Here is a 27,983-nt window from a genome sequence, read left to right as displayed (position 1 = left end):
GCGCGCCCCGGGGTATCCCCGGCACCTTACCCGCGCTCCTGGGTCTGCCCAGCCGCGCCAGTCCATAACTGCTTAGGTACCGGGGCACGTGTGACGCACCTGGGCTAACCTGAACCCCAGTGCGGCTTACTGAGGGGCAACACAGCACTGTTGCTAAGGATGGTGCGTGTGGGTAAAGAGGAAGAGGAGGAAGGTTTAAATGAAGGTGTGGTTGTCTGTATGAGGCTGTGGAACCTGAGAGAGGGACTGCTGGAGAGGAGGGGACTTTCTTCGCTGAGGCAGAGGAGGTAGGGGGTTGCAGTATGAAGAGAGGCTGCCAGCCCGGGTTTCTGAGGAGGCATGCAGGGCAGTGCAGTGCAGTGCAGTACTGTACTGTGGGCTGGTCTTTGTCTCTGCTAGGAATGTCCAGCCAACACAGCAGTCAGTCCATGATAATTTTGGATTACTTTCTTGGTGGCCTTCTACTGAACTTGCTCAGCACATATTAATCATGTTGTCTTTCCTGTGGCCCAAACCTGGACACAGAAGTCTAGATGTGGTCTAAGATACTCGTACTTGGATCACCCTACACTCCCAGGCATGGTAAGGGCATTTACCATCCTTCCTGTTGTGGTGTGTGTGTCTGTTCTAGCTGCTTGGCATCCCAGCCTTGAAGTATCACTCTTGGTGCTGGTGGCTGTGGTATGGGGCAACAAGTCTTGGTCCCGGCTTGAAGAACAGAAGGGACTGATTTGGGCAAGCAACAAAAATCCTGTTTGTTCAAATACCTTGATATTTTGGGTTTTTCCTGCGACACTTGTGGTTCACTGAGTTTGGCTGAAAATGTTATAAAATACAGGCTTCGGTCTATGCCATGGAGGGCTTTCTCTGTGCTCACTGGGACTGTTGAGTTAGTCATATCAGGAAGCAGAGGTGCAAGGGACACTTGCAGGGCTGCAAGGGTGTTGTCTGAGTAGCTAACTGTCTTGCAAGGAAGTGTAAGGGGTGAGTGTTCCTCTTGTCCAGACACTGCCCATTCCAGGACTGAATTCCAGGTGGATGGCAATATAAGAAAACGTTTGGTTGCAGGAAATTCTGGCAAGTAGAGAGCCTGTCTGACAACCATTTGGAAAATGTTGTCTTCCATTAGAGAATTTGGCAATCCTTTGTAAAACTCAGGTCACAGGTGATGTTAGGTTGGACATCAGGCTAATTTAGGTGTTCAGTATGAAAGACACTACATTTTGCACTCTTTTCCAAGCAGTGTTGGTTACTGACCTGAATGCTTCCCTGTAACTTCTTGCAGGTTATTTCTGTATGTCCTGGTTTCAGATGGGGTAGAGCTTTGGGGTTTTTTTCTTAGTAGCTGGTGCAGTGCTGTGTTTTGGCTTTAGCCTGAGAACAATGCTGGTAACACACCAGTGTTTTAGTTGTTGCTCAGTAGCACTTACCCTGATCAAGGACTTTTCAGTCTCTCATGCTCTACCAGTGAGGAGGGGCACAAGAAGCCGGGAGGAAGCAGAGGCAGGACACCTGACCCAAACTAGCCAAAGGGGTATTCCATACCACAGCACGTCATGCCCAGTATAGAAACCAGGGAAGCTGGCTGGGAGCTGCTGATCACTGCTTGGGAACAGGCTGGGCATTGGTCAGTGAGTGGTGAGCAATTGTATTGTGCATCACTTGTTACTTTTGTTGTTGGTTGGTTGTTTTATTCCTCTCTCTCTCTATTTCTTATTATAATTATTGTTATTATATTTTACTTTGTTTCAATTATTAAACTGCTCTTATCTCAGCCCATGGGTTTTACTGTTTTTTGTGATTCTCCTTCGCATCCCATTGCAGGGTGTGGGAGTGAGTGAGTGGCTGCGTGGTACTTAGTTGCCAACTAGGCTTAAACCACAGCACTGTGGCTGGTTCTTCTTCTACGAACAGGAAGGCCCTCTAAAGAAGTTTGAGCTTCATGTCCTGGAGTACTCCTTGTTGGCTGCTTCCAAGCTGAGTAAGCTTAATCTCAGACTTGTGTCCACATGACCAGGTTTTGAAGAACTACTAGATCCCTCTTCATTCATCTCCCAGAAAGAGCAGTCCCCAGTGTCTGCTTACTGGTTTTTTTCAGTTTGGAAGAGCCATGTGCTCCGGTTCACATGGAATCCAACTTGGTTCATGGGCAGCCCTCCTTTTGTGGCAGGGAAAAGGCACCACTTGTGAGGGTAGGAGGTTGGTCTTGTGATTTTTTGTTTTCCCTCGCTTCTATCATATATTTTGTTCAGTATCATACTGTTAGGTTCATTGTGTGCATCTTGTCTGAATGTTGGGTGGTGCTGCAGAAGTGTGAATGAAAGTAGAGGCTTTGCTGCCAGACAGTTCAAAGAGGTGCTCGCTTCCTCTTTACCTAAGATGGAATTCTTGGTCCTGCTCTCCTTCCCTTCAGACCTAAAGCACATGTTTGTATTGAGTGTAATGTTGGATGAGCCTCTGCCAGGCCTGCCCTGCTACATTGTGGAGGTGGGCTAGGTCTGTTCTGAGTCCTATGGCGTGGTCAGGACACTGGGGTTTATAAATAATGTGCAGCCACTTCACGATCTCTGTGTCTTGGGCTGCCTCTCCAGATACTGTGAGCTCGGTTTCTAGTGGTACCACAGGTTGCTAGAGAAGGTGTGTCATCTCCTTAGCATATGTTTTCTATATTGCATTAGGCAAACATGTTTTGCTTATATATTGATATCTATCTCCCAGATTATCATCAAATGGGTTTCACTTACCACTAGTCTTGATTGAGGAATCTGGGCTTAAACCCCCACCCAGAAACACCCATAGTGGCAGAGCTACCATGTCTTAGCCTGTATTGATGAACTCTTTCATGTGATCTTTCACACGATCTTTCACCTCCTGGAATAATATTGTAGGTGAGCACACTAACGCAGTGAACTGAGAAGCTAGAAGAACTTGACACAGCTTCTTCACTGAGTGCCAGGAACATTTCTTGTGGTGGACCTGTCATCCTTTGTGTGCATCTCCTCATTTGCCAGGTTATGAGCATGAAGACAGTTGTGCTTTTCGTAGTAAGGAAGTTAAAAAACCATTAGTGTGAGGATAAGTGAGTTTCTGCAGCTGTCCGACAGTCAAGTGATTTCAGTCTGACACAGGTTTTCTGATGTTGGATTCTTTGGCATTTGGGCCATTAAAGCCAATTACTGCCTGCTTAAATGGCAGGCTAATCTCACACGTGAAGATCTTTGGATCTGGCTTACTGCTGTTGATAATCTGACAAGAGGAAAACAGGTGAAACGCTCTGTCAAGAGGATAGATGATTTAATTTAAACAAAGATCAGTAGTACTTCAGCAGAGAAAAAAGTATCTTCCATTTTGGAGTTTTCATGGGATAACACCTCTGTCTCAGATGGAATATGTGGTATTGATGTACAACGGATGAAAAAATGAAATATTAGTTGTAGTAAAATCAGTCCTAAAAAGCTAAAATCTTCCAAAGTAAGTGATCCATGAAGCATTCCTTCTAATATGTTTGTATTTTCAATGGTCATCCCCATGTACCTCAACTTCCTCAGAGAGACTGCAGTCACCAAGATAATGCAAACTATGGAAAACAATGTTAAAAAGTTGCAAACCAATCAAGAGTGGCTTGTAAATGCCTATACCAATCCCTATACCCATATTCTACTGCTAAATAGAAATCTTTGGGGGTTTTAGTGGGTAATTGAATTCCCTGTGTGTGAAGCTTTAAGGGTATTTTGCTAGCAGTTCAATGATTTTCCGATACATTTTCTGAGGTGCATCAAGGCTCCAGATGAAACTAAGATGACCCCAAGAAGGAAAATGCTCATGATAAATGAGATTTTTAATCCGAGGGAGCAGCTTTGCTGTGTCTTTTGGATCTGCAAATTTGTCCCGTCCACCGCTCCAGACAGCAATTGGTGTGCTTATTTCCTCTACCTTGTACACAGGAGGAGCAGGCTGTAAGAAAGGGAGGAGACGTGGGTGAATGCTGTTATAACAGAAGTTGTGTTTAAAGAAAGGATTCTGTGCAAGCACCTCTCTTTCCCTTCTGCACTCACTGCAATAAAACAGTAAGGATGAAGCCCACCTTCTTAGTGTCTATTTCTCTAATATCATTCCCTGTCTACCACGAAAGGGAATGATCCATCCTATTCCTGGGTCTTTCCTTAATGTATGGCTATGAATTGACACCTACTTGTGTGCTAAAGAGGTGGGTATATGGAAAGAGCAGTGTGTTTATCAGGTAAGGATTGCAGAGTAATTGTTCTTATGTGTCCCTTATGTCCAAACCTGTAAGTTTTTGGCTTATGTAGGGTCCTTTTCATGCTTTTATGGGGCAGGGAGTAAAAGACTTTCAGTTGTATTAGTCCAGACTTCACTTGACACCGTAGGTCACAATGTTGATACTGATAGAGTAATATCATTACAGAGGAAATCAAAAAACATGGGCAAGTAGAATGGAGATCTTCTGAAACATAAGCCAAATGACTTAATGCAGGGTGGTTGAGTACAGGGTGGTAAGGGACCATGCACAAGATGCTTTTAAATTGACCCCTATTATCTAAGGGTCAGTTATTTTTCTCATTGACTGCTTTTTGGGGGCAGTTTCCTAACCATCCAAAGTATTGGGAATAGAATATTGCCACTTGAAAATTTAAACTTCAGTATTTAAAGACCATATATGTGGATGTAAAGTGTGTGAGCAATCTCTGGAGTTTTTCTCCACCCGTAAAATAGTGTGCCACCCAAAAAATAATTTGTCCTGGCTCAGAAAAGCTCACTATAAGTCAACTGATCAGATCAAATCTCAAAAAACTGTCAGGTAAGTTATCAGTGTTGCAGGAGTCAAATATTTTTGAGTGTTGACTAGGCAGTAACCAAAGTGCCTAGTGACCAAGTTTTCTCTGTTTCTTTTTTTTTTTGCACAGGATGTGTTAGTTCACCACAGCAGTAGTCTCTGCTGTGCTGTACTGAATCACCCCTTCTGTTTTATCTTTGCAGCAAGTAGCTTCCCAAAATGAAGGTATGCATCTCCACTTTTAGCTGTGAGATTCATTTCTTCCCTTAACTGAAAGGCAGACCGTGAGGTTTTTGGGGCCAGTGAAGAGCTCCATCCTCGTCCAGTTCTAGGACTGGGCTTTGGCTTTTGCCTCAGACACTCTCTCCCTCTTTCTGTAGCACCCACAGGTGCTGAAATCTGAATTTTTCTGTTCTTTGTTTTTTCAGGACCTGAGGATAGTTCTCAGGGAAACTATATTGCCTTACCTGGTTGTATTTCTTCATGTTTTCCTTAGAGCCATAGTCATAAGCTTGCAATTGGTCTGCACGTATTACCTATTAATATTGTTAAAAGGACAGATAAAATAAAAGTGTTAAGAGACAGAGCAGTGGGCATTTTCCTGCCTGTGGTTGACGCCAAGGCTTAGGCAGTGAATAGTATTCAAGGGGTACTGAGAATGAATCGTAGGGTGAATGGCTTCATCACTTTTCCACTCGCTAACTTCCTGCCTTGATCCTCAGCCACCACCCTTGGTATCTTTTGTTATTAAAATTTTGCTTGGCTACCTTAGTTTGGTAAGTTGGTGTCCCAGTTTTTGACACAGAAGTGTGCCAGGGCTGTTGCTAGTCTAGGGTAACATGTGATACCTCTGCGCATACCTTGACATAGAGGCTCTGGACTTCTTATAAGAGTTGTGATTATCTTAACACTAAACTGTTGTATTCTTGAATGTGCTATGTTTAAAAGGAAAAATGAAACAAAAACCCAAACCAAAACCCAAAAGATTAACCTGCTTTACTGAAAATGTGTGCATTTTTTTAATCCAAACCTTTAGGTAACTGAGGATATGCTAGATATCTGCCAGCTTGTCTCTATTATTCTGGCTCTGGGTGCTGGTGGTCTGGATCCTGGCAATGTTAGCCAGGGGTGTGTGCAGGAGTTTGCATGTATTTAAGTGTTGGCAGAAGTAGCACAGTTCTGTGCACATACAGTGATGTGTTTCTGGGCCAATGCTCTTTTGCCCTGGCCAGACTTGAAGCATAGGCAGAACAAGCTTAGCTCTGAGAGCGGCATAAGATGAGCATAAGAGGTAGTTCCCCACTTGTTGCTTGTGCCAGCAGAAGAGTTTGTGTGGTTAACTGGCTCTGGGAGGTGAGCCAGGGTGCAATTAACTCGCTGGGAAAAAAGCTTAACCTGGATCACTTCTTTGTCTGGCTTATCCCCTGGCCTTATACCAAAAGGGCAATTCAGGTGATGGTCTGATGTGCCATGGGAAGCAGTGCTCCCTCTGGCAGGTGCTCATGGCAGCATGTGAGAAGATGTGATGGACAGTTTCCCAAATCCACCATCCCCGGACTTCTCTGTGGGCTGTTGGTTGCATAAAAAGCAGTATTAAGAGTGTGTCAGTACGCAGTTATACCTGATGCCAGTGAATAACGTTCTGTACTGATGTTCCAGCAGGGTAATGTCCTACATATACATCTGTTCGACTCTGGAGAGAAAGCAGAAGTGTTATAAATGCAGTGATCCAGCGCTGTGACAGAATAAAGCTGTGAGGGACCTGAGCAACATAGTGCTTCTGTGTTAAACCCCATTTTAATAGGATATTCTTTAAATATCAAAAAGAATATTGAAGAGAAACATATGTGAGATTACAGTAGGAATGAGTATGTAGAATTTTATCCCTTTGGGAGCTTCTTTTCCACATTAGTGCTTAGTCATATGGAAAACATAATTTGGGGAGTCTGTATGGCCTTTTCTTTTTCCAGTTTCTACAGTTTGTATGATGCTTAGTGCCGTGCTTAATCAGTAGAGGATTGTTAATAGATTGTCTGCTTGAGCATAATGAGGCTACATGTGTGGGAGATTTTTATGGGAACACTTGTTAAATAGTCTTAGTATGAGAGATGGAAGGACACTGGGGAACAGGCGTGTGGAAGTTCTGCAAGAAAAAAAGCTATCAGCCAGCGTAAAGGAATGAGATCTTGCAATTGGGAGAAGTCTGGAGAAGCAGGTTTGAATTTTGGCTGGAAATGTTTTGATATGTAGCAACTACAAAGAAACGATCTCTTAGGTTCAGATGATCTTGATGTCTTCCTATTTAGGAAGGAAAATATGAATTGTGCAAAAGAAAAGATATCTTTCTCCATCTAGCTGTCCATTTTAAAAAGCTTTGGTATCTGCAATTTTTCTTTGGCTTAGCCCCAAAAGAGGGGACACTGAAGGACATCTTTGCAAGATGGGACCATTCTGAATTCAGCCTTTCTTCCTTGTGTGATTTGAATGTGTCAGGCGGTACATCTTGTCATTAGCTGAGGTCCTACTTGGCATTTCCTGAAAACCCTAACACATTTTTCTATGCCTCTGCAACTGTATGTAGACATAAAGCAGAAAAACTGTTTTCCTTCAAAATTACGTTAATAGTACTTGCATTAAGGTGTTCTCGGACATGCTTACCATGTTCAGATTTTGTAACTTGTCTCCAGCTATGTAGCACAAGGCACTGCCACAAAGTTTTCCCAGAGATTCACAGATCCGTACTAGAGGCCGTTTCAGCAGCTCATTCTGGCGAAGAATTCCTTTGCAGCCAGCCAGTAACTGAGGGGAGCAAAAATGCAAAACTTTTTTTACTTCTTGTTGCAGGATTATTTCATATAGAAAACAGTCACTCCCTCTTCTCTACAGCCTTACCTAAGATTGCTGAAACTGCTTGCCATCCCAGAATCCTTTAAGTGTGTTCTTCCCAAGAGCACACCACAGGTTCTTCCCGTTGCTTATTATTAGGCATGAGTTGTGGAGGTCACTATCTGTCTGGTTTTAGTGCACTGACCTCAGTGAAAAGGGGCAGTTGGCTGCACTCCTGACTGCAAAGTCTAGGAAGTCCCTTTTTGCCCTAATATTTCTTCCAGGCAGGTGCACAAACTGTACTGTAAGTATTGCTGCTAAGTAAAAAGGGAACAGAAATGTCTTATTTGTAGCTTTTTACTAGTGCTTAAGGCTAGATTTAGTAGAGTAAGTTAGACTCCTTTTATTGTGGTATTTGTGAGCTTCCTTCAAAAACATTTGATTTAAATAAATCAAGGTGAAAGTATGCCTGTTATCTTAAAGAAGTTGCAAAAGAGATACCGTGTCAAGCCTTGCAGTTTAGCTCTGTGCAAAGTCTTAAGTCTACCAGCACTGTCAGCAGTCTGATACACTGAATTAATTCTTAACTCACCACCCCCTTAAAATCAGTTTAGGTTGAGTGAGTTCAGTAGAGACAAAGCAGACAATTATGTCTTTTAGAAAGAGGAATGACATACCCTGATCAGTAACTGGGGAAGACGTGTAAGTGTCACCAGAGGGCTGGTACCATATGTGGTTGTGACTACTGGTCCCAAAGCGAAGAACACTTTAACCCTTTGAGCCAACTCAGGGTAAGTAGAAAATGCTACAAAGCCTGCAAAAACAGAAGACACAAGTCAAGTTAGTAAAGAGATCTCCACAGACCAAATAAATAAAAAAGCAGTAGGCAGCAAAGTGAGACTAGATTAGCAGCCCATTGACTGTTGCACATTTCTATGCTGCAGGCCTAAGGGAAGTGTTTGATTCTTGAAACTTATCTGGGAGACAGAGTTCGTTCTAAGGATACAGGTTCATTAGAGCGTGTCTAGGTATTGGTTTTCTCAGAACTGACAATTTTGTGTTCAGGCCATTTTTGGGGGGAGAAGTTGCTTTAATCAGATTTTCTTAATACAAATTCCTTCTGAAGTTCCCCAATCTCTGATAAAATAATGAGTTTTCAGCTTGCAATCTGTAAAAGACTGTATATATTTATGCTGACATGCAGTAATACAATAATTTTCTGAAGATTAAGAGCAGAGGTTTTTTTTGCAACTAAGTGTAAACTCAAGTGACAGTGAGTACATACATAAAGAAAGAGTATGGGGAAGGAAAAAAGGAAGAAAAATCAAAAAGGATGCATCACATCCTGTTTCCTGAACATGCTTAGATTTCTCCACTGATGCATTTGCTGAGAACTTTAACTGGCTGCCTAAAACATAGGTGTTTAAAGACATAGGTGGGGATGTTTTGGCCTAAATGATTTGTTCTGGAAAAAGACCCTTAGAATACACATACGAGAAGAAAGAAGAAGAATTGCCTAAGAATGTGGCCACTTACTTACATTTTCTCCTGTTTCTGAGTTTGCTTTTGTAAAAGGGCAATGGCACACCATGGCATAAATCCCAATATCTACTCATGGATCTTATATATAAATCATAAACACTAACATTAACTGTTTTGGACCCAGGCAGTCATAACATTACCTGCAGTTGCAGCCTCTGAGTGACCAACAAAATATACATCCTTCTGTCCAGTTTTATTCATTATGAAGTACAGCTCTCCTCGAACATCGTATTTACCTATCTCATCGAAGCTACAGGGGAGAAACAAAGAAAGCTGGCAGATAATTCAGCTCTTAGGGTGTGAGTTACTGAATATCAGTTTTCTTCATTGCACCAAGCAGGACCCATTGAAAGATGAGGTTTCACACACTTTGTTTGCATTCTTGCTTGAGTTGGGGAACGGGGTAGAGGGACGCAGTGGAACTGCCAGGCTGCCTGATGCCTTGCACTCTCTGCAAAGGAGGTGTCAGTTTTGTCTGTTAGCTGAGGGACTTGCAGAAGTAAATGTAATCATTGCTCTTACCAGCGTGGGTTACAAAAAATTATTTCTCAGCTGATTATCAGTTGTGCTAGATCAGATTTGTACACTGAGCTGAGCAGTCTCTTCTCCTGTCTGCACCCAGGACATGGTATGGGAGACTTCAAAGTTACAAATGTGTCCCAGTTTTGGAAGTCTTTTCCCCAAAGAAACCAGGACTGTGTTTGGACAAAGGTGCCCTCTGTACTTGCATATTTGCTTCTGTATATGGTGATTCCAGAAGGGCCTGCCCAGATCATGCAGTCAAGCCCTTCTTATGTCCCCCCCTGACATAACCAGAAGTGACTGCATGTGGACTAAAGAGTTGGTCTAGTCTCCTTAGATGATGCATATCCCACTTGAAGTCAGATTATATGAAAACCACAATGGTTTTCATATAATCCAGAAGGGGATTTTTTTCATATAACCAGAAAGGGAGAGGTCCCCTGGGAGTTGCCTTCTTCGGTAATTCTTTCTCCATGGAGTACCTGAACTGCCAAAACTCTTTCTGGCAGGGCTTAAGGGTCTTGTGTTTTAAAGACCAGGTGTTTCCTCGGCTGTTTCCCAACCAGACGTCATAGCCAGCATCTGCGAGGATGAAGCCCAAGCTGTTGTTGGGCAGGTTAGAAATCCAGTGAATAGAATCTCCTAAAGTACCATGGTGTAGCAAGATTGCGGGCTTTTTCCCTGAAAAAGAAGAGGGTTTTCTTATGCTGTAGTAAGTAATGTCTAGTTAAAACTGGGGTGCAGAGTCTGGTTTTGCAGAGTTTTTTTAACCGATATACTGAATTCAGTCCAGATTCCTGACTAGGTGCTTTTGCTGAGACTGAAAGGTGTAGAATATGTCATGGCATGTGCAAAGGGGAAAGATGGGGGACCCATGGGAGAGTTGACTCTCAGGCTTTCCTTACGTCCTATGACTGTGTCATACCTGTACTTTGGCTGTTCCTCCCAGCAGGAATTCTGTAAACACTAAGAATGTACCCATCCTCTGTGGTAACTTCATATTCCTCACTGGGGTATCCATGATATCTGATAATTTCACTCTGTGAGAAGCCAAAGGAGAGTGTGTGAACATGCAGGTTGTCCTGTTTTGGAGGATAACCAGGCTGAGCAGCGTGTTCTGTGTTCTGTTCTGCAAGGCCCCTGGCCACAGGCACCATGTCTGAGAATGAATATTACAGATCTTGTAAAAAGATGCACCAAAGTCTTCTTCTGTCCTGCTTAAGTGGTAGTTGTCTGGTATTTGACCGCATATTATGGGACAAAGCAGGACTGTAATGAGTGACTAACCTTTTGAGAGATAGTTTGTCCTGTTTTGCAAGGCCGATACAGGTAATACTATTCTATAGATTAAATACATAGGAGTGTTGGTATAAGACAATGCCAAAGCTGTGGGTTTTGGTCCATAATCAATCCTTCCTTACCAAAGTTTAGTTAGGCAAGCCAGGTAGGGTGGATCTCCTATTACAGACTCACTTTCAGCACCACCTATTACACTCTTACCACTACTGTGAGGAAATCTTTGGTGATTCAGAGCAATGGGTCTTGGATTACTTTGTGTAACGCGAATCTGCTGTTTAAAGTAGGAATTCATCCTCCCTTGCCACCATACAGGTTGTTACGGAAAGGGAGGTCTTTGCTTCCTTTGAGACTAGAAACCAGCCTTTGCCTCCACAACAAAGGAATTCTTTTCTGTGGCAGCTCGGACTTTTTGGGGGGGAGCACCAAGGTGTTAGCACTGGTTTGTAGGCCGGTGCTCCCTATCACATTGCTGGAGCTACTTTTAGCCTCCTGACAGGGACTATTAGTGATGGGACAGTAGTAGTGGTATTGGGAGAGACACTTTAGAAAGAAAGGGAGAGAAAGTAACCCAACTTACAACATTCATAAGGGATTCAGGGTTACGAGTCTTCCTGAACTGGCTTTTGTCTGAGTTCAGAGCGGAGGGTGTTGTGAATCCTGCTGAAAAGGCAATTCCTTGAGAGCAGAGCAGCATGAGGAGGCACCACATCTTGGGGCTGAGTGAAAGAGCACATGCAGAGTTGTTTGCATTTAGAGTGGCATGGAATTCCACAGGAAGACTCAAGTTGGGAGGCTTCTGAAGGTTGCCCATGACCTGTTCCCTAAGGAGCTGCCAGAATGAGCACCTGTGTGAGGAGGGACTGTCTGCAGCTCATCCTGTTCAACAGGGACCAGGAGTGAGTCAAAGGCTCTGGAAGAATGTGGAACCAACCTGGGGCAATGTGCTTGTATAATACTGGTGCTAGTTTGTGTCATAAGTTCCTTCCCGTTTCTCTCACATGTAGTTCTCCCTATAGTAAATCTGTGTCTTGGCCACCTGGAGGAAAGACTGCATTTTCATGTTTTTTTAGGGGTTGACTGATGGTCACAGGTTAGCTCTTCTGAATAGAAATTTTAGAATGCATTTACTTAGTGCTCTGCTTTTTAGCTGTAGCCACCTTTGTAATCAGAATAGAGGCAACAGGTCATAAAACCAGATATATCATGGGGAAGATTTGAAGAGCCTGAAAAGGATAGCCTAAAGATTTGTTTTCTCTGAACTTTCTCATGAGGGAGGGAGTTCTCAATTCTTTTCGTTTTTTATTATATCTATCATATCTTGAGTCACTAGAACATTTGAATTAAACCAAAACTGAATATATTCCAGTCCACCCACTTGGTAGGAGAATACTTCAGTTATTGTCATATAGAATAGCATTGTGCTCTGGAAGCACAATTTTATGCTAGATATTCCACTGCTTTCTGCTGTTTTATTCAGTTCAAACAGAAGTAAAACATGTTCCTCTATTTCTACATGTGGAACAATGTTTGGGAACCGAAAATTTCAGCTTAAGTCACAGTTCGTTTTTGTACTAAAGGTGAGGCAATGGGGTAGCTAAGTTGTTGCTTTTTTAGGGTATACTTTTTTCCATATACTATTATTGTCACCTGACTTAGCTGCATGTTTTGACACACTTTCATATTAGTGCTTTTTAAGTCAGACTGCGCCAATTAACTCCAAGGCTTGGCACTCACTGTCTCATTAATTTCAGTGGCAAAGTCTTGACTGTAGGAGCCTTGAAGAGCAATCTAGTCTTTTTATGTAATGAAACAACAAGAGTGGCATTTACCATGGCAAACTGGAATTAAATGAAATATTTCGTTAAAAAAAAAAAAAAGAAAAAAGGTAAAGGAAGAGACTTGAAAGACACATTCAAAATGCCATTTCTGGAGATTTTTGATATTTAACGAAAATAGGCTTTTAATCTTCTAAAAATCCATCAGTGTATTCTTGAGAGAGTCATAATTTTTTTTTTTCACATACACTGTAAATGGGACAGAAAGGCACCAGTGCAGTTAACGCAGCTAGCAAATGTCAGAATCTCCTGGTTAAATTACAAGGAAAGCTTACATGCAATTGGAACTATGAGAGCAAAATGTCTGATTTATACACACTCTTTCAATGCTGAGATTATCATGCATCCACAGTGACATCCTTAGAAAAAAACCCCAAAAATTAGAACAAAATGAAACCATCAGATACTCCTTTTTCCCATTTGCAAAGGGCAAAGACATCTTCCTCTCCTCAACTTTATCAAACATGCACTTTGATGCATAGCATCAGGCTTGCAGATCAGAAAGGATGAAGGCTGTTTACTCCAACTTGCAACTGCACGAAGGCAAGGCTGCATATCTTTATGGAGAAAGGCAGCGGAGAAAAGTACATATGAATGCATATGTACAAGCAACTTACCTCCGCTTCGACTGACTTGCTTGTGTCTTCTGTTGCAGTTCCTAGTCTCTCTCCACTAGCAGACTGATTGACTGGCAGAAACCTTTGCCAATAAAAGGAGCAGCGGTAGACTGCTGTGTGATGTCTGCACGTGTGGGAGAGCATGTTTAAGTGCTGATTTGGCAGTATTTAAGGAGTGGAGTTATTTTATGAAAAACAGCACCTTTGCGTGACATTCTGAATGACTAAATTGCACCTTGGAGCAGGAGACGTAAAGAGGCTTCTAACCTGTGGTTAAGATACTTAGCAAGAACGTGGGGGATTCTTGTCCTCTGAGGCTGTGACAGATCTTGTTCTGTACTGCTGCCTGTCTTGGGGACTGCTGCAACCACATTATTTTGGGATGAAAGGAGTTAAAATCAAGCTTTTCCCAACATTTCCTACCTATGAACATGGTCTCTGCAGCTCTGGCTTGTGCAGAAGCTGGTGTAGTTACTGGTTCTAAACTTGCTACTTGTTTTCTGAACTGCTGTTTGCATATTGCTCAGGGACAATTCTTCTTTGTTATGTAATCTTAGAATAAAAATACAAGTGATCTGAAAGGTGTGTGTTTAACCTCAAACATACATTCCTAAATCTGTTGTTCAGTGAACACTACAACTTGCAAAGACCAGCTTGCTCTGAATTAGCCTGCTTATGTAAGGATTCTCAGGTATTGAATTAAATTTGAAAACATGTAAACTTTGAGTCAGAGAGAATGCTAACAAGATTTCTTGCTTCTTCTAAGCCATTTCCATGAACTCTCTGAAAACACAGTATGTTTGAAGACCTCTGCCTAACCACTGAATTAATTGCAGTCAGCCCAGGGGCTCTGTACTCACTGGAACTGGCCTGGTGCCCTAGTACAGCAAATTCTCTGGAATGTGGGTGCTAATCATCTGCTGTTTTGTGTGGGTAAACAAAGTGAAGTAAGTCTGTGTTAGTAAACAAAACCCGAGAGTCACCACATAAACAATTCTGCTTTGTAGACTGCAGTCCATGGAAAAGCCAAAAAAAGTGATTTCTCAATGAAAAACATTACAGCTTGCACGTCTGATACCCCTGCCTAGTGAGAGATACAGAAGACTTTTCTCTGCTGTACTCCCAGCTAATGACATTCTACATTTTTTTGTTTTGTAGAATTGTCAGCCTGGAATGATCCACAACATTCTGCCTAGTTTCACCTGGGATGTGTGATATCATTTCTGACATTGTTAGTAGGAATCTAGTGAAGAGTGAAAGACAGGTTAACCTACCTGAACAGGGAAAAGAGACAATGAAAGTACTGCCTGTAAGAAGAGCATAGGAAACACAAAATCTGAAAGGTATACAGAAACTTCCCAGGATGTGCTGTCCTTAGAGAGCCATGCCAGCTGAAATGGTAATATTCTGTTTTGAAAATGCTGGAGCAAAAGTTTGATGCCAGGTGGTCTGGCATCACATAGTATGAAGTATCCAACTATGTCTTAGCCCCCAGTGTCTGTCAACTCTTTCTTAGGTACCCCTGAGGTAGCCTGTGCCTCTAAACACATCCCTGATGATCTGCATGCTTAGAGGGGGAATATGTGTTCCTTTCTCTTTTGCAAAGATTGTAAAATACAAAAGTAGCATTCATCTAAGGAAATAGTCTGTATATGCTTTTCCTTTTGTCTTGGAACCGTGTTCTTCTTCTCAAGTACTTTTGTGATTCTCATCAATTTTCTCCCTGTATTTCATAGAATGAATCATAGAATCATAGAATTGTTTGGGTTGGAAGGGACCTTAAATGGTCTAGTGTGTGGTGTCCCTGCCTATGGCAAGGGGGTTGGAACTAGATGATCTTAAGGTCCTTTCCAACCCTAACTATTCTATGATTCTATGATTAAAGAATCCCTGCCATGGACAGGGACACCTTCCACTAGACCAGGTTGCTCAAAGCCCCATCCAGCCTGGCCTTGAACACTGCCAGGAATGGGACAGCCACAACTTCTCTGGGCAACCTCTTCCAGTGCCTCACCACTCTCACAGTGAAGAATTTCTTCCTAATGTCTAACCTAAATCTCCTCTCTTTCAGTTTAAAACCATTCCCCCTTGTCCTATCACTACTTGCCCTTGTAAAAAGTCCCTCCCCAGCTTTCCTGTAGGCCCCCTTCAGGTATTGGAAGACTGCTATGAGGTCTACCCTGAGCCTTCTCCAGGCAGAACAAGCCCAGATCTCTCAGCCTGTCTTCATAGCAGAGGTGCTCCAGCCCTCGGAGCATCTCTGTGGCCTCCTCTAGAGTCACTCCAACAGCTTCACATCCCTCTTGTGTTGGGGTCCCCAGAGCTGAACATAGCGCTGCAGGTGGAGTCTCATGAGAGCAGAGTAGAGAGGCAGACTCACCTCCCTTGGCCTGCTGGCCTTGCTCCTGTTGATGCAGCCCAGCATACAGTTGGCTTTCTGGGCTGTGAGTGCACACTGCCGGGTCATGTTAAGCTGCTCATCAATCAACACCTCCAAGTTGTCCTCAGGGCTGCTCTCAATCCAGTCTCCACCCAGCCTGTAGTTGTGCTTGGGATTGCCCCGACCCAGGTGCATTTGCCACATGATTACCTGCTGTTGAGCAGGCATGTATGGGAAAGAAGCTAGCTATTTATCAAATGCTTCAGTCTGCTGAGGCATCGCCCAGTCACTATGCTACTTGGCCAATTTTAAATTAAGAATCAGCATATGAGCTAATATTGATCGTGAAAATGCATACACGTGTCAGCAGGTTTGTACAGCCCCACTGGCTTTTACAGGACTGCTGTGCTCTACATTGTGCCTGTGAACTGATTATGGGGATTGGGATCTCGTACAGGCTAGGATCAGCCTGCTGGATGAGCTGCTGGAGCTGAGCCACAGGATGGGCTGTAGCAGAAGTAATCCACTAGTCGCCAGAAGAGCACCTTATTCTTTCTCTGGTGAAGGCCCTTCTGACAAATTCTTAATTCACTTCTGCCCCACACGAAACTTTTGAAGTATAGTAAAATTCTTTTGGGAAGTAAGAAGCACATTTCCTGCACAGACTGAGTAGGTGACAGTTTGCCCAGGCATTAGGTGAGTCTTGGCACCTTTTGGAGAAAAAAGACTTATTCAGCAAAGAATGGTAAAATTTTCAGGATTCAAATCCTCATTTATAAACATAGTAATGAACACTAAAAACAATATGTGAAGCAGAATTGGACATGACTACATAAATTTGCATAAGTCTAATACCTCATCCTGGTTGGGCTGCTTGTCTGCTCTCCTGCTGAAGCTCTGCTCAAAGTAATCACTTAAATGATTTTCAAGAGGGCCTAAGATGTGATGTTGGATTAAATGGTAATTTACACTATCTTGGGAAAGGTGTTGCCTGAAGCTATCGCTGTGCTTATGGAGGAGGGTGTGCTTTGTGTTTGGGTTTTTTTTTTAAATACTTTCCATGTTACCATGCATTTATATATTGGTGTTTGGGGAGGATTAAGTAAACTACTAAGTTGTTTTATGTAACAGCTGAGCAATTTGAGGTTTCTTTCAACAAGTTATAGTTTATAAATTCCTGTTTATAAAACCTGGCCAGTTAATGTAGGAGGATGTCCATTTCTTAGAAACTGGGTGTGAAGAAATACTGGCAAAGAATGCTTTTTCACCTTTGAGGTCTTAATCACTCTTCCATGTCTTTAGGCCAACAGAATATTCACTACATGCTGAAAGATCAGTCTATTGGGATCCTCCCAATAGATTGTTACAGATAGGTGTAGTGTATGTTTTTGTTACAAACCAACCTAATTTTCTTCAGGTAAACAAACATTGAAAGGGTTAGAACTGGTCCTAGCAAACTAACTCTACAGTCAGTGGTGCTATACTACTTCAACCAGAGAAGGTTGAAATATTGTAAGTAGTATAAGTAATTTTATATGGTCTTCCACCTCACTGGAGAATAAATATGAAAATGATATGGAAAAAAGTATTCTCAAACATAAGGCAGAGGGCTTGGGTTTAAGACTGACAGTAACATGCATAGTTTTAAAACTTGTTTTAAATTATACTTGAAACATGAATTTTAACTATAAAGGGAGAAAATATTTTGAGTTGTCCACAGACACTTAAAATACGCATGCCCTACTTGGAAAGAGTGTACTACGGAAATACTATCAGCATCTTATCCTCAAAGCCATGAACATGCAAAGGGGGTGGAGACATCAACGATAATACTCTTCCCAAGGAAGCTCTAATGAAATTTACATACAAAATTAGCAGGTTAGACATGAATCATATCCATTTTTTGGGGCTGGGCTAGGAAGAGAAGCCTGAGCAAAAGATGATGAAAGCAGCTGCTGATTTAATGAGAGACTGAAGCTAGTTATACTGGGAGCTCTTATTAAAAAGTGTGGGATCTAGTTGCTTTCCCTTCCCAGTAGGTGTCTCGAGCTGTTCTTGCAGAGGGTTTGGAATACATTTCATTCAGAAGTAGCTACCATTCATAGTTACTTGTTTTAAGTATTCGGTTCATGCTTTTTTTTTTTCTTTCTTTTTCCCCTCCCTTTCTTCAGTTGTGAAACCTTCTTCCTCTCTCCCTCCTACCCTCCTCAGCCTGTTTTACTACTTTCCTTTTTAGGCAACTGGAGGCTGTTATTGCAAAAATGACAAAGGAAAATGCTTCTGTGTTGTAACTTGTCCTGTCAGTCTCCCGTAAGCTGCTGTTCTCATGTTTACTTCTCTGGGTTGGGTTTCTGAAGACAATTGTTTCATGCGACCAGGTAGAAAGCATTTAAAGGAAATGCATCTTAAGAAAGAGTGATACTTTTAAGTTAAATATTAACCAGATTCAAACAAGCTCAAGAGCATTTGAAGTGAGGTTAACTTGTTGGGCTGGTGAACAAGAACGAACTCAAGCAGTGAAGAATAGGCATGGGGATACTCTATTCAGAGGTAGGTGACCATTTTTTGCACAGTACCTGAAGCTGTTGAAGATACAGATATTCACTGGGTTTGATTTGTTCCCTTTGCAGTCTCTCATACAAGGCTTAAACAGATCTGGAAATTCTTTCCCTTTGGAGATGCTGTACTTCAGCTATTACAAATTGTCAAAAGTACAGTTTGTAGGAGTAAATAAAATGCAATAACCAGTATAACCATTGTGATTTCATGGAGAAAGTATGTGTTCAACACTTTTTGTTGTTCTGTGTTGAGATCAGAGTGATTCTGAGCATGGTGCAAAAAACAACTTCGCAAACTGCAAACAACTCCTTAGCTTATGTTGAATATAGATAATAAAAAGCTAATGCCCAACAAAACATTCCCTCCCACCCCATGACTGTTTTAGGAATGTGATTTTTTTTTTTGTAGGGGTTATCGTTATGGGTTTGTCCCCAGACCATGGTCCATTTAGCTTACCTCTGGATTTTAGCATAAATGCTACCTAAACATATTCATTATTTCATAAAGTTTCCATTTGCACACTTGAGAACAAGTGAGAATTTTGGTCCTTTTCAACTGTGAATACAGTGGATTGCACTGTTGTTTCTTTTCCTGGAGACAGCATTAAGTAGCTGTTTCTTTAAAAGGTTACATTTCTATGCTGAAAGCCACCCTTTTATTTTTAAAAGGCTGTTCGATGAAATCAAGTATCTTCTCCTTTTTCTGTATTACAGCGAGTTTGAATCTGTGCATTGATAAGGTGATGGGCGGGTAGACTGCACTTTGTTCTAAAAGGACTTATTGCCTCTCTCCAGGTCTACTACTCTGAGTTAGTATTGTGCAGGAAAACAGTGTCATCTAGCTTAATTATAAGTGGTTTTTAGAGAATGTTCAAATGCTGTCCATATCTTCCATGATTGATAGTTAATATTTCATATTTAAAAATTTTGCATCAGTTACAGTTTTCTGGATAAAATATGATTCATTTATACAGGATAGAAATCTAGAGAAATTCATATAAGGAGGTGTAAGTTGCCTTTTCTGAGGAGTAGGGATTGGATACTAGTGTACTCCTCAGTATCACAAACATGATTTAGACTTTCATGTTCAGTTCATGTTCAGTTCATGGCCTTTGGATGAATTTTAGTGCACACAAAGAGACTATGGATTAGTTCACAATATCTGGATGTTATGAAGTGACTCCTTTTTGTCTAAAAAACTGCAAAGTGTTGATGTAATTTAGGCAATCTATCTCCTGCAGTTCTCAAAGGAGGAAGCAATTATAATCTGAAATTGCACTCCCAGTTGCAAGACTGGCTTTACCTTGCCCTCCTCTCTGTTGGCTGAATGCTTTGTCCTTAGTGCCATGCCTTTAATCTTTATTTCACATGTGGTAGAACTTGCTGAATAGCTTGTGGTTTATCTTTACCTCAGCAAAGCTAAGCAGAGGGAGTTGCAAGAAGCTCTGAAAACAAGTAGACAGATGCAGATGTGGCAGTTGACGTGGATCTGAGTAAACTACCAGGTCCTGATTGCAATCTCATTGCCCACAATTGATTTAAAATAAAAATAATTAAAAATTCAGTTGTGTAGAGGTATTGTCCTTCCTGACAGTGAAAGTTTTTTTGTACTTTTCCTTCATCCCTTATCTGGTGATCTTGTACTGAGTGATCTCAGCCATGAAAACCCTTACCAGTTCTATGACTACTTCTCACCTTTCCTGAAGTCTCTGTATCTACTGTTCCAGTTAAGTACTTTCTATAACAGCTCTCTTTTCTTTCTGTGAGAAAGACTGCCTAATATAACATTTGCCACTGGTTGCAGCTTCTGATGCCTTTCTTGCACAGGTGACAGATTGCCACCTATTTGTATTTTTTCTTATCCTTATTCTTTCCTAACACATTTTTTCTGAAGTCCTATTGTTATTGATATGAAAATAATGTACTTATATTTATTTTGATTGCTTTGTGCCCTTACTTAAATATTCCGCCACTGTGTTAGCTCCTTCAGTCACAGAGTTGTATTTGTCAATTTGAGAGGTATATTACAAGTCTGATTTATAGGACTTTTCATATTTCTTTGACTAAAAGAGGCATTTTCTAGAATGAAAACCAGCAGAATGGGTCTCAAGAAAATCCCATAAAACTACGAAAAATGTAGTGGGGGTTGGGTTTTTTTCGTATGAATGGGACATTAATGTGTGAAAGAATCAATTCTACGTTGAGTGCAATGGAATAATAATAAAAAAAATGCTTTCAGTATGTCAATTATCTGTGCATTAGCTATTGGATAATGGATGAGAATTGCTTCCTTTATTCTCTGTGCCCTGGATGTTTTCTGGTTTCAGTGGGTGAAAAACCACGTGTGACTCTTGTGTATTGGTCTCTGTGCATGATCTGAGTCCCAAATAACATAGTCTTTTAGAGAATGGTAAGTGATCCATCATTATTCATAGCTCTAGAACTGGGTTCAGCAGTAGTATAAGCTTAAAAAGATCCCATGAGTTAATGAGAGTATTGGTCAGAAACGTCTTGGGTTTAAGGACCTAGCAAGTAAAACTCTTTGAGGCAGAACAGAAAGAAAATCACAAAAGCATATCATTTGGTGACACAAGCTCCTGAACGAGCAAGAATCAGACCAGAAAAGGAGTAAATTTGTATGGTAAATGGCATGTGAGCAGATGTTCAACCAAACAGCAAATCTGCTTCATCTTTAAATAAGCAAAGCAATACTTACAAGTAGGAAAACTAGAGGTGCAGGCTCCACCTGATCTTCTCTTTCCTGGAGAAATTGCACTATTAGACATCAGTATGAGAGAGAGCGAGGTTCTAGGGCAAACTGATCAGTTAGATGGCACCGGTATGCAGGTCACACCAAGAGGGATTTAAAAGAGGAGTTTCTCCTCAAAATCTTTAAACTGGTTCTGGTTCTGGAGGAGTGTGTAATAGCAAATGGTATGCATAGGCTTTTATAAGAATACACACAGGTGCGCAGTATTGCATGTATTCTTTGTAGATTTTCATCTGATATAATAAAAACAAAACAAGAAGTGGTGTGAGGTCTGGTAAACTTATAAATAATCTCTTTAGAAAGGAAAATCACTTCTCTTATGCAGCTGTCCAGAAGACTAAGCAGCAATGATGCTGGAGATAAACTTGTAGATCAAAGTTTGTCTGAAGTGAAAGTGTAAATAGGATGAATCTTTTTAATGTGTGTGTGTGTGTAAGCTAACAACAGGGGGAGTGAGGAAAGGGCTCAGAGTTCAGAGCTAGATCTTGTTCATGTAGTGTATTTAGGATGTAATAAAAGGAAGATGGGAAGGAAAACCTGCAGATAATATTCAAAGAAAATACCTGTCTTTGAAATTAGTGAATAAGAACCCCAGCAGCGAAGACAGACAGAAGAAACTCATTCTCTTTTCCACTGTAGAACTTCAAATGCTACTAGTCTGCCACACTTCCCACTTATAGGCCATTAGAGGCTCATAGTACTCCTGTCATTCTCAGCCTCTCCTTAGACTGAGTTCTTGCTGCTGGAGAGGGAAGGAATTGCAGGATAGATCAGGGATGTGTAGAAATAGTGAGTAAAGACTTAAGCAGCAAACAGTTCTCAAAAGTCACGCTGAGCTGTGGGCATGTATTTTTTAGGTGTGAGGTTTAACTTCAAGCCCTAGAAAAGAAACATTGTGGGGGTTTGATTTTTCAACTTTTTGTTGAAAGTATGGTTTTGTTCTGGGAACTGATGAGTGAGAAGTGATACCTCATTCAGCGTGCTTATCCAAAGAGAAAGCCTGCTGTAAACTCAGAGGCCTGGGCTTGTTCGTGCTTGCTTCTTAATACAGTGAACAATTCTGTAAGAATTGGAAGACAGGTTTTTTTTGTGGTTGCAAATGAACCGGATTTATTTCTTAGGTTATATATAATCATTATATGCATGGAATATATATATTATTATGGTCCAAAATGAAGAGAAAGTTCATTCCACTGTGCAAAGGCTGCAACTTCCCAGGCTGCAAGCTGCTGTGTATCTGCCAGGCAGCGGCAGAAGTATCTCTTACCACCATCTTCTGGAAGTCGCTTAGAACTACAACCTCTGTCAAAAGTGCCTGGCAGTGCTTGAGTATCTTAGGATATGCAAGTAAAGTCAGAATGGGAAGAACGTATGTTTTAGTGAAATGTGTGCTGATGAATATTATCTTGTCTCTTCAGCCCATTTGTCAGGCAGCTTATAATAACGATTTCAATGAAGTTCAGTTCCTTCTGGAGCGCAACAGCAACTGTCTGAACATCCAGGACAGCTTTGGTGGAGACACCCCGTTAATTTGTGCATGTAAAAAGGGAAACAACAGGATAGTTAGCTATCTTCTAAAAAGAAATGCTGATGTCAACCTCAGAAACAAGGTAAGTGGCCACCAACTCCTTTGCAACAACTGTTCTTTCAGACTCTTGGGATGTATGTGTGGGGACACTGGCAAGCACAGCCATATGCTTCCAACTGAGGCATGTGTAGAACACCTAAATTATAATTCAATAAACCTATACATTTCTGTTTCTCTCCTCATTTGTTTTGCTAACATTCCAATGCACACATTGGAACAAGATAACAAACATTACCAACCTGAATTTCTGTGCTCACGTTCCCCGTTGAGGTAACACTGCCTGCCATCCCTGGTCCCCAGTGGGTTCTGCCTGCTTAGCCATGCAGCACTCTGCATTTATCATGCCCTCCAGCTTTTGTCTGTCCTTTCTGTAGCCTTTCTTTGCCTCTGTCTTTTTCTTCACCCTGGTTAAAAGGAAGGTCTGAAGGAGAGCCTGTCCGTCTCTCACAAATGTATGCCTGCAGAGAGACTGACTCTACAAAAACATGCCTTATTGCCTCTGCAGACCTGCTTTTGTCATGCTACAGAACAGTAGCATGACACGTAATAGCATGCTGGGGGGCAAGGAGGGAAGCCTTCCACTGTTCTTCCCCTGTTCCCTATTTTAAAAAACCTACTTTCCATGCACAGTAGCTGTGACTCACTATTTTCCCTAAGGTGATGAGGAAGTGTATTTTTGTGGTAGGTTGCAAAAAAACAGTAGCTGAAAGACATGTGTTCCGGTTTCATTAGCAGTTTATTCTTATGATGTTAGGGGTGATAAATAGCCATGGAAAAAATCCCAAACCTGTCCATTGTATTGTATTATCTCATACTCCAAGGCAATGCTTAGCAAGTTCCTACACATTTGTGGGCTATCTTCTATCTCTGGTTTCCAGTGCATTTGTTTATTTCACAGGAGGGCAGCAAATTTTCATGAGGTCAGTGGCATATTCTACCCCATCTATTCTTCTTGATGCAGAAGGATCTTCACCTCACCTCAAAGTCCCTTTGAAAGGGATGGCACAGAAAAGCTTTTCTGCTTATTTTGGGCCTCAGCATAGCACTGTAACCTGGTTTGTCAAACTCCAGTTTGATAACCTACAGGAGGTTTAACACAAGTGTTCTTTAACACACAGGTTTACAGCTCTGCCCTTTAGTTGCTTTGGTACACTTGGTATTCACAGATTTTTTTAAACTCTGTTCTCACTAGGAACCTGCTGGGAGTATTGCTACTTGCTTGTGTTTCTCATGTGTGCCAAAGGAGATGCCATAAACTCTCATACGTCTTTGTTTCAGTAACCAGCACCTCTATAGGAAGAGTTGTTGTGGGGATTCTTCCTACTGATTTAACTTGCTGGGTGGCAGTAGTAGCCACATGGCTACTCTGCCCTTTTTCTCTCTGCAGCCATGTCCAAGTTAGCAGATACACATATGGAATCCTTTGGATCCCGCATCCTGTCTGTTTCTGCTTGAAAATCAGAAAATATTTCCAGTAGATAACCTAAAAGAAAGCTTGTGAAATATAAAATGGTCTCCTATTGTTAATATTAAATAAATATAATCAGATCACTGAATCTGGTACTAATCAGAGTTACTTTGTGTTTAGAAGGACCGCACTTGTCTGCATTATGCTGTGAGAAAACGGTTTACCTTCTTCGACTATGTGCTCATCATAATCCTCATGCCAGTGATGCTTATTGGATATCTTCTCATGGTGAGTCTGGATGAAAGCAGGAAAGACCCTGTACCTTTTCCTTTCCCCTTATCACCTTTCTCATGGCAGTATTGCAGGCCAGGAACCTGTATAGGTTATGGACTGCTTTTTTAAAGCAAAGACTGATGGAAAGCAGGAGAAGAAGCAGGGATTTTGTCTTGACTATAGCTGGTGAAACAACAGAACTGTATCACTGCACCAGTCTGGCGTTCGCAGAAGCAAATTTCTTCTAGGAAATAATGCAGTATTTAGCCATAATCTACTTTGCACTGTATGCAGGTGAACTGTCTTACTGTGTTACTCCTTCCCTTGCACCAAACAGGTCTCAAAGACTAAACAGAATGAAAACCTGATCAAGATGTTGCTTAGAGCTGGAGCTGATGTTAATGCTACAGACTTTGTAAGTGGGTTTATACAAATGCAAATGTGGCTTTTATGCATGCAACAATACTAATAGACTTACGAATCTTCCAGCAACATAGTCCTGCTTTCAGAGTAGGATCTGAGACTGAACTGACTGTCATGTATCAAGAGGATTCAGTGTTTCCCCTTGAGATTTAGGCAATGGTTTTGTGATGTACACAGAAATAATTCTCCACTGACCAACTAATTCTCCCTTCCTGACCAATGCCCTTGTAAAAGAATCCAGGCAAGCTAGGTTGAGACACATACATACTAAATACCTGATCTTATAAAGATTCTAGTGATATAAGGGTCTGAGTTTATCACTGTTTATGAGTTCTTGGACTGGAGCAAATTTGAAGGCGAAGACCATGCCACAGTGCTAAACCCTGTGTCTTGGTCTTCAGAGTGCACTGATCTGCCATATGTGGAGTTCTGTATCCACTAGCCTACCTGGGTGTAGAAAAGAGCTTCCCTACTCTAAGGTAGAAAAGGACAACCCCCAACTCTAGCAGCAATCAAATTCTAAAACTGAAGTGTGAACAAACAGTATTGCTTAAGGCATAGTTGTTGAGATCAAGATCATGGAATCCTCTGAAGTTACTAAAGAACTATTAGCCTCCTGCTAAAGATAACAGACCTGTTTTAGCAACTGCATCCCAGGGAAGGAACGATTTTTTTGTTCCTGTTGCTCTTATGTCAATGTATTTTTTTTTTTTTGCTGTGTGGTGTATTGTGGCAGGAAATGGTATGTCTTTTGCATCCAGGTGTTAGGGGGAAGCTGATAAGGTTTCATAGTAGTACTTAGGTAGTCGTACTTACCTGTGGTTTACTAAAGAAGTAATAGAACTAAAATTCATCTGCTTCTGTTTCCCTTCAGTCAGGTAACACAGCACTTCACTATGCTTGTAAAATGAACAACCAGGCAGTCATTCCTCTACTGCTTCAAGCTCATGCAGACACTTCTTTAAAGAATCAGGTAAGAAGACGAAATTGATAATTGTATTTCCTTCCCATGATGGTGAACCAGTACATCGGAGGCCTTAGCTGGTGTACAGTAGTTTAAAAAAAGGGTGCATAACTTCCTGGCAGCAGACTTGTTTGCTGCAGGGTTTAAAGCAACGTTTGCTCCACTGCCTTTGTTGGCAAGAGCAATGGTAAAGTCCAAATCCTTCGATGCTGGATTTCCACTAGTAAACATTGCCTGAGTGTCTACTGGATCTTCACAGTACCTCTTCTTAACTCAGTACTGCTCTACAGTTGTTCTTAAGATACAGGCTGCAGGGCAGTGGCAGAGCCTTCTGAGGTGCTTTTTGTGCCATTGGACACCGTTCTTCTGAGGGGCTAAGCCAAGCTGCTTCTGCCAACAGAAAAGCTCAAATGTTGTCCACATAAATACTGACCTGGAAGTATCTGCATTACTGAGTTGAAATCAGCAATGTACTGCCCATGTTGTCTTGAAATCAGCCATTAACTTAGGTCTGTGCTGACTCTGGACATTAGTACCAGGGAACAGTGGAATGGCTGTCACTGCTGGAGGGGAGGACAGGACTCTGCCCCTGGCCTCAGTGAAGGTAGCATTAGAGCCAAGATGTTATGAAACTTTTGTTTTAGAGCAAGGGTGTGACAGTGAAACTTGTGCAGCAGAGCACTGTATCTCGGTGGCAAATTTAGGAAAGCTCTTTGTACTTGACCCGTACCTATCATATTGCAATATATCTCATCTGTTTCTTTCAGGATGGTGAGACTCCCTTAGATATAGCAAGAAGACTGCAGTTCCACAGCATTGAAAGTGTGCTAAGAAAAAATTCCTAGTCATTGAGGACTCCTGAACATGCAGAAAATTACCTCATCTGACAATCCATCTTGCACAGCAGAAGGAGTCCTGCAGAGGGTTGAGAGCTCTTACTTGATAAAGACTTGGTCCAAATCCACCCATTCCTTGCTGCAGACTTTGACTATTTTGTGTGAGACTTGTCAGTACCCCCAAGGCTGCATGTGCTGGAAAGTGTTAATTTGGTCTTACTAAGCCCTGAATGATTACAACAGTGTTCAAAATACTGCCCTTCCCATCTGCTTCCCCAGTTTTGTTACTAGACTGGTGCAGACAGAGGATTTTGAAAGCTAGCTTTAACATTTCTGGAAGCCTAATAATGATGGTTGGCAGCCAATGCAAAAATAAAATACCCTTTAGAGTGTGTGTTACTTAGTCTGCAGGGTATACACTTGACAACTGAACAACATGCCACAGCAGTTCATACAAAGTCTGGTACCTTCCCCTTAGTACTTCTTTTCCTACAATGCGAGTGATTTTTTTTTTTTTTTTCTTTTTATATAAGAAACAGCAAAAAGAGATTCTGTTCAGCCTGCAGAAGAGAAGCTGCATGGAGACCTCATAGCAGCCTTCCAGTATCTGAAGGGGGCCTACAAGGATGCCGGAGAGGGACTCTTCATCAGGGGCTGTAGCAATAGGCCAAAGGGTAATGGGTTCAAACTTAAACAGGGGAAGTTCAGGTTAGATATAAGGAAGAAGTTCTTTACTGTGAGGGTGCTGAGGCACTGGAACATGTTGCCCAAAGAAGTGGTAAATGCTCCATCGCTGGCAGTGTTCAAGGCCAGGTTGGATGGAGTCTTGGGTAACATGGTCTAGTGTGAGGCACCCCTGCCCATGCAGTGGTCTAGATGATCTTAAGGTCCTTTCCAACCCTAACTATTCTATGATTCTATGATTCAATGAGTTGCTGGAGACCAAAAAGAAAGCCAAGTCACAGGTTGGTTTAGTGCATTAAAAAAATAATGAAAATATGTTTGGTGCGGTAGAGAAACAAGTCTCTTGACCACCTTTCCATTATAAACAGTGTACTAAAGAAAAAAGAAAAATCAATAAATGAATTGCTGTTCTTGTATCCTTCCCATGGAACTGGGCAGGATAGCATGCTTCTCAGAGTGGTGCATGCAGCAGGGGATGCATGTACCAAAATAATAACAAATTCATGAGTCTTCTCTTGCGTAGGTGAAGGCAGAAGAAAACCTGCAGTGGTAAGCAATGTATTAATGCGGCCTGGTGCTTTATGATTTAATAATATAGCAATAAAGGGGAATCTCCTTTCAAATGTTGCCGTATCTTGCTTTCCTGGTCTAATAGATCTTTAT

The 27,983-nt window shown here is 41.6% G+C and overlaps 2 protein-coding genes across 6 annotated transcripts; one reads left to right on the top strand and one right to left on the bottom strand.

Moving 5' to 3' along the window:
- Nucleotides 1–18: 18 nt before the first annotated feature.
- ANKRD22 (ankyrin repeat domain 22) lies at nt 19–27,943 on the top strand. Of its 5 annotated transcripts, none has more exons than XM_030486157.1 (6): nt 19–162; nt 22,563–22,754; nt 24,321–24,428; nt 24,751–24,828; nt 25,711–25,809; nt 26,568–27,943. In XM_030486157.1, exons 1-6 carry the CDS (start codon nt 160–162, stop codon nt 26,643–26,645), a joined length of 558 nt encoding a protein of 185 aa, XP_030342017.1. In that variant the 5' UTR covers nt 19–159; the 3' UTR covers nt 26,646–27,943. The 5 variants fall into 5 exon arrangements, with proteins under 5 accessions (XP_030342017.1, XP_030342016.1, XP_030342015.1 ...); XM_030486156.1 differs by having other exon boundaries at nt 19–582; XM_030486155.1 differs by lacking the exon at nt 19–162 and adding an exon at nt 18,053–18,366.
- LOC115608043 (lysosomal acid lipase/cholesteryl ester hydrolase-like) lies at nt 3,721–13,462 on the bottom strand. Its single transcript, XM_030486151.1, has 10 exons — nt 13,437–13,462; nt 11,562–11,700; nt 10,611–10,725; nt 10,168–10,366; nt 9,304–9,413; nt 8,299–8,435; nt 7,454–7,594; nt 6,417–6,488; nt 5,263–5,331; nt 3,721–3,954 (listed from the first exon to the last, which is right to left on the bottom strand). The coding sequence occupies exons 2-10, from the start codon at nt 11,691–11,693 to the stop codon at nt 3,721–3,723; spliced, it is 1,209 nt and encodes a 402-aa protein (XP_030342011.1). The 5' UTR covers nt 11,694–11,700; nt 13,437–13,462.
- Nucleotides 27,944–27,983: the final 40 nt, after the last annotated feature.

The sequence above is a fragment of the Strigops habroptila genome, chromosome 5 (genome assembly GCF_004027225.2).
Source record: "Strigops habroptila isolate Jane chromosome 5, bStrHab1.2.pri, whole genome shotgun sequence".
In the NCBI taxonomy this organism is placed as follows: domain Eukaryota; kingdom Metazoa; phylum Chordata; class Aves; order Psittaciformes; family Psittacidae; genus Strigops; species Strigops habroptila.
Note: the sequence above shows the minus strand (reverse complement) of the source record. Positions and strands in the feature narration are given on the sequence as shown.

Coding starts and splice junctions, on each gene's coding strand:
- LOC115608043 (XM_030486151.1), bottom strand. CDS start 11,693: ATGTGGTGCCTCCTCATGCTGCTCTGCTCTCAAGGAATTGCCTTTTCA. Junction 10,367..10,610: donor GAGGAACAGCCAAAGTACAG/GTATGACACAGT, acceptor CTTCTTTTTCAG/GGAAAAAGCCCGCAATCTTG. Junction 9,414..10,167: donor AAAGAGTTTTGGCAGTTCAG/GTACTCCATGGA, acceptor TCTCCCCTGTAG/CTTCGATGAGATAGGTAAAT.
- ANKRD22 (XM_030486152.1), top strand. CDS start 22,317: ATGAAGAGAAAGTTCATTCCACTGTGCAAAGGCTGCAACTTCCCAGGC. Junction 22,755..24,320: donor ATGTCAACCTCAGAAACAAG/GTAAGTGGCCAC, acceptor CTTTGTGTTTAG/AAGGACCGCACTTGTCTGCA. Junction 24,429..24,750: donor TTATTGGATATCTTCTCATG/GTGAGTCTGGAT, acceptor TGCACCAAACAG/GTCTCAAAGACTAAACAGAA.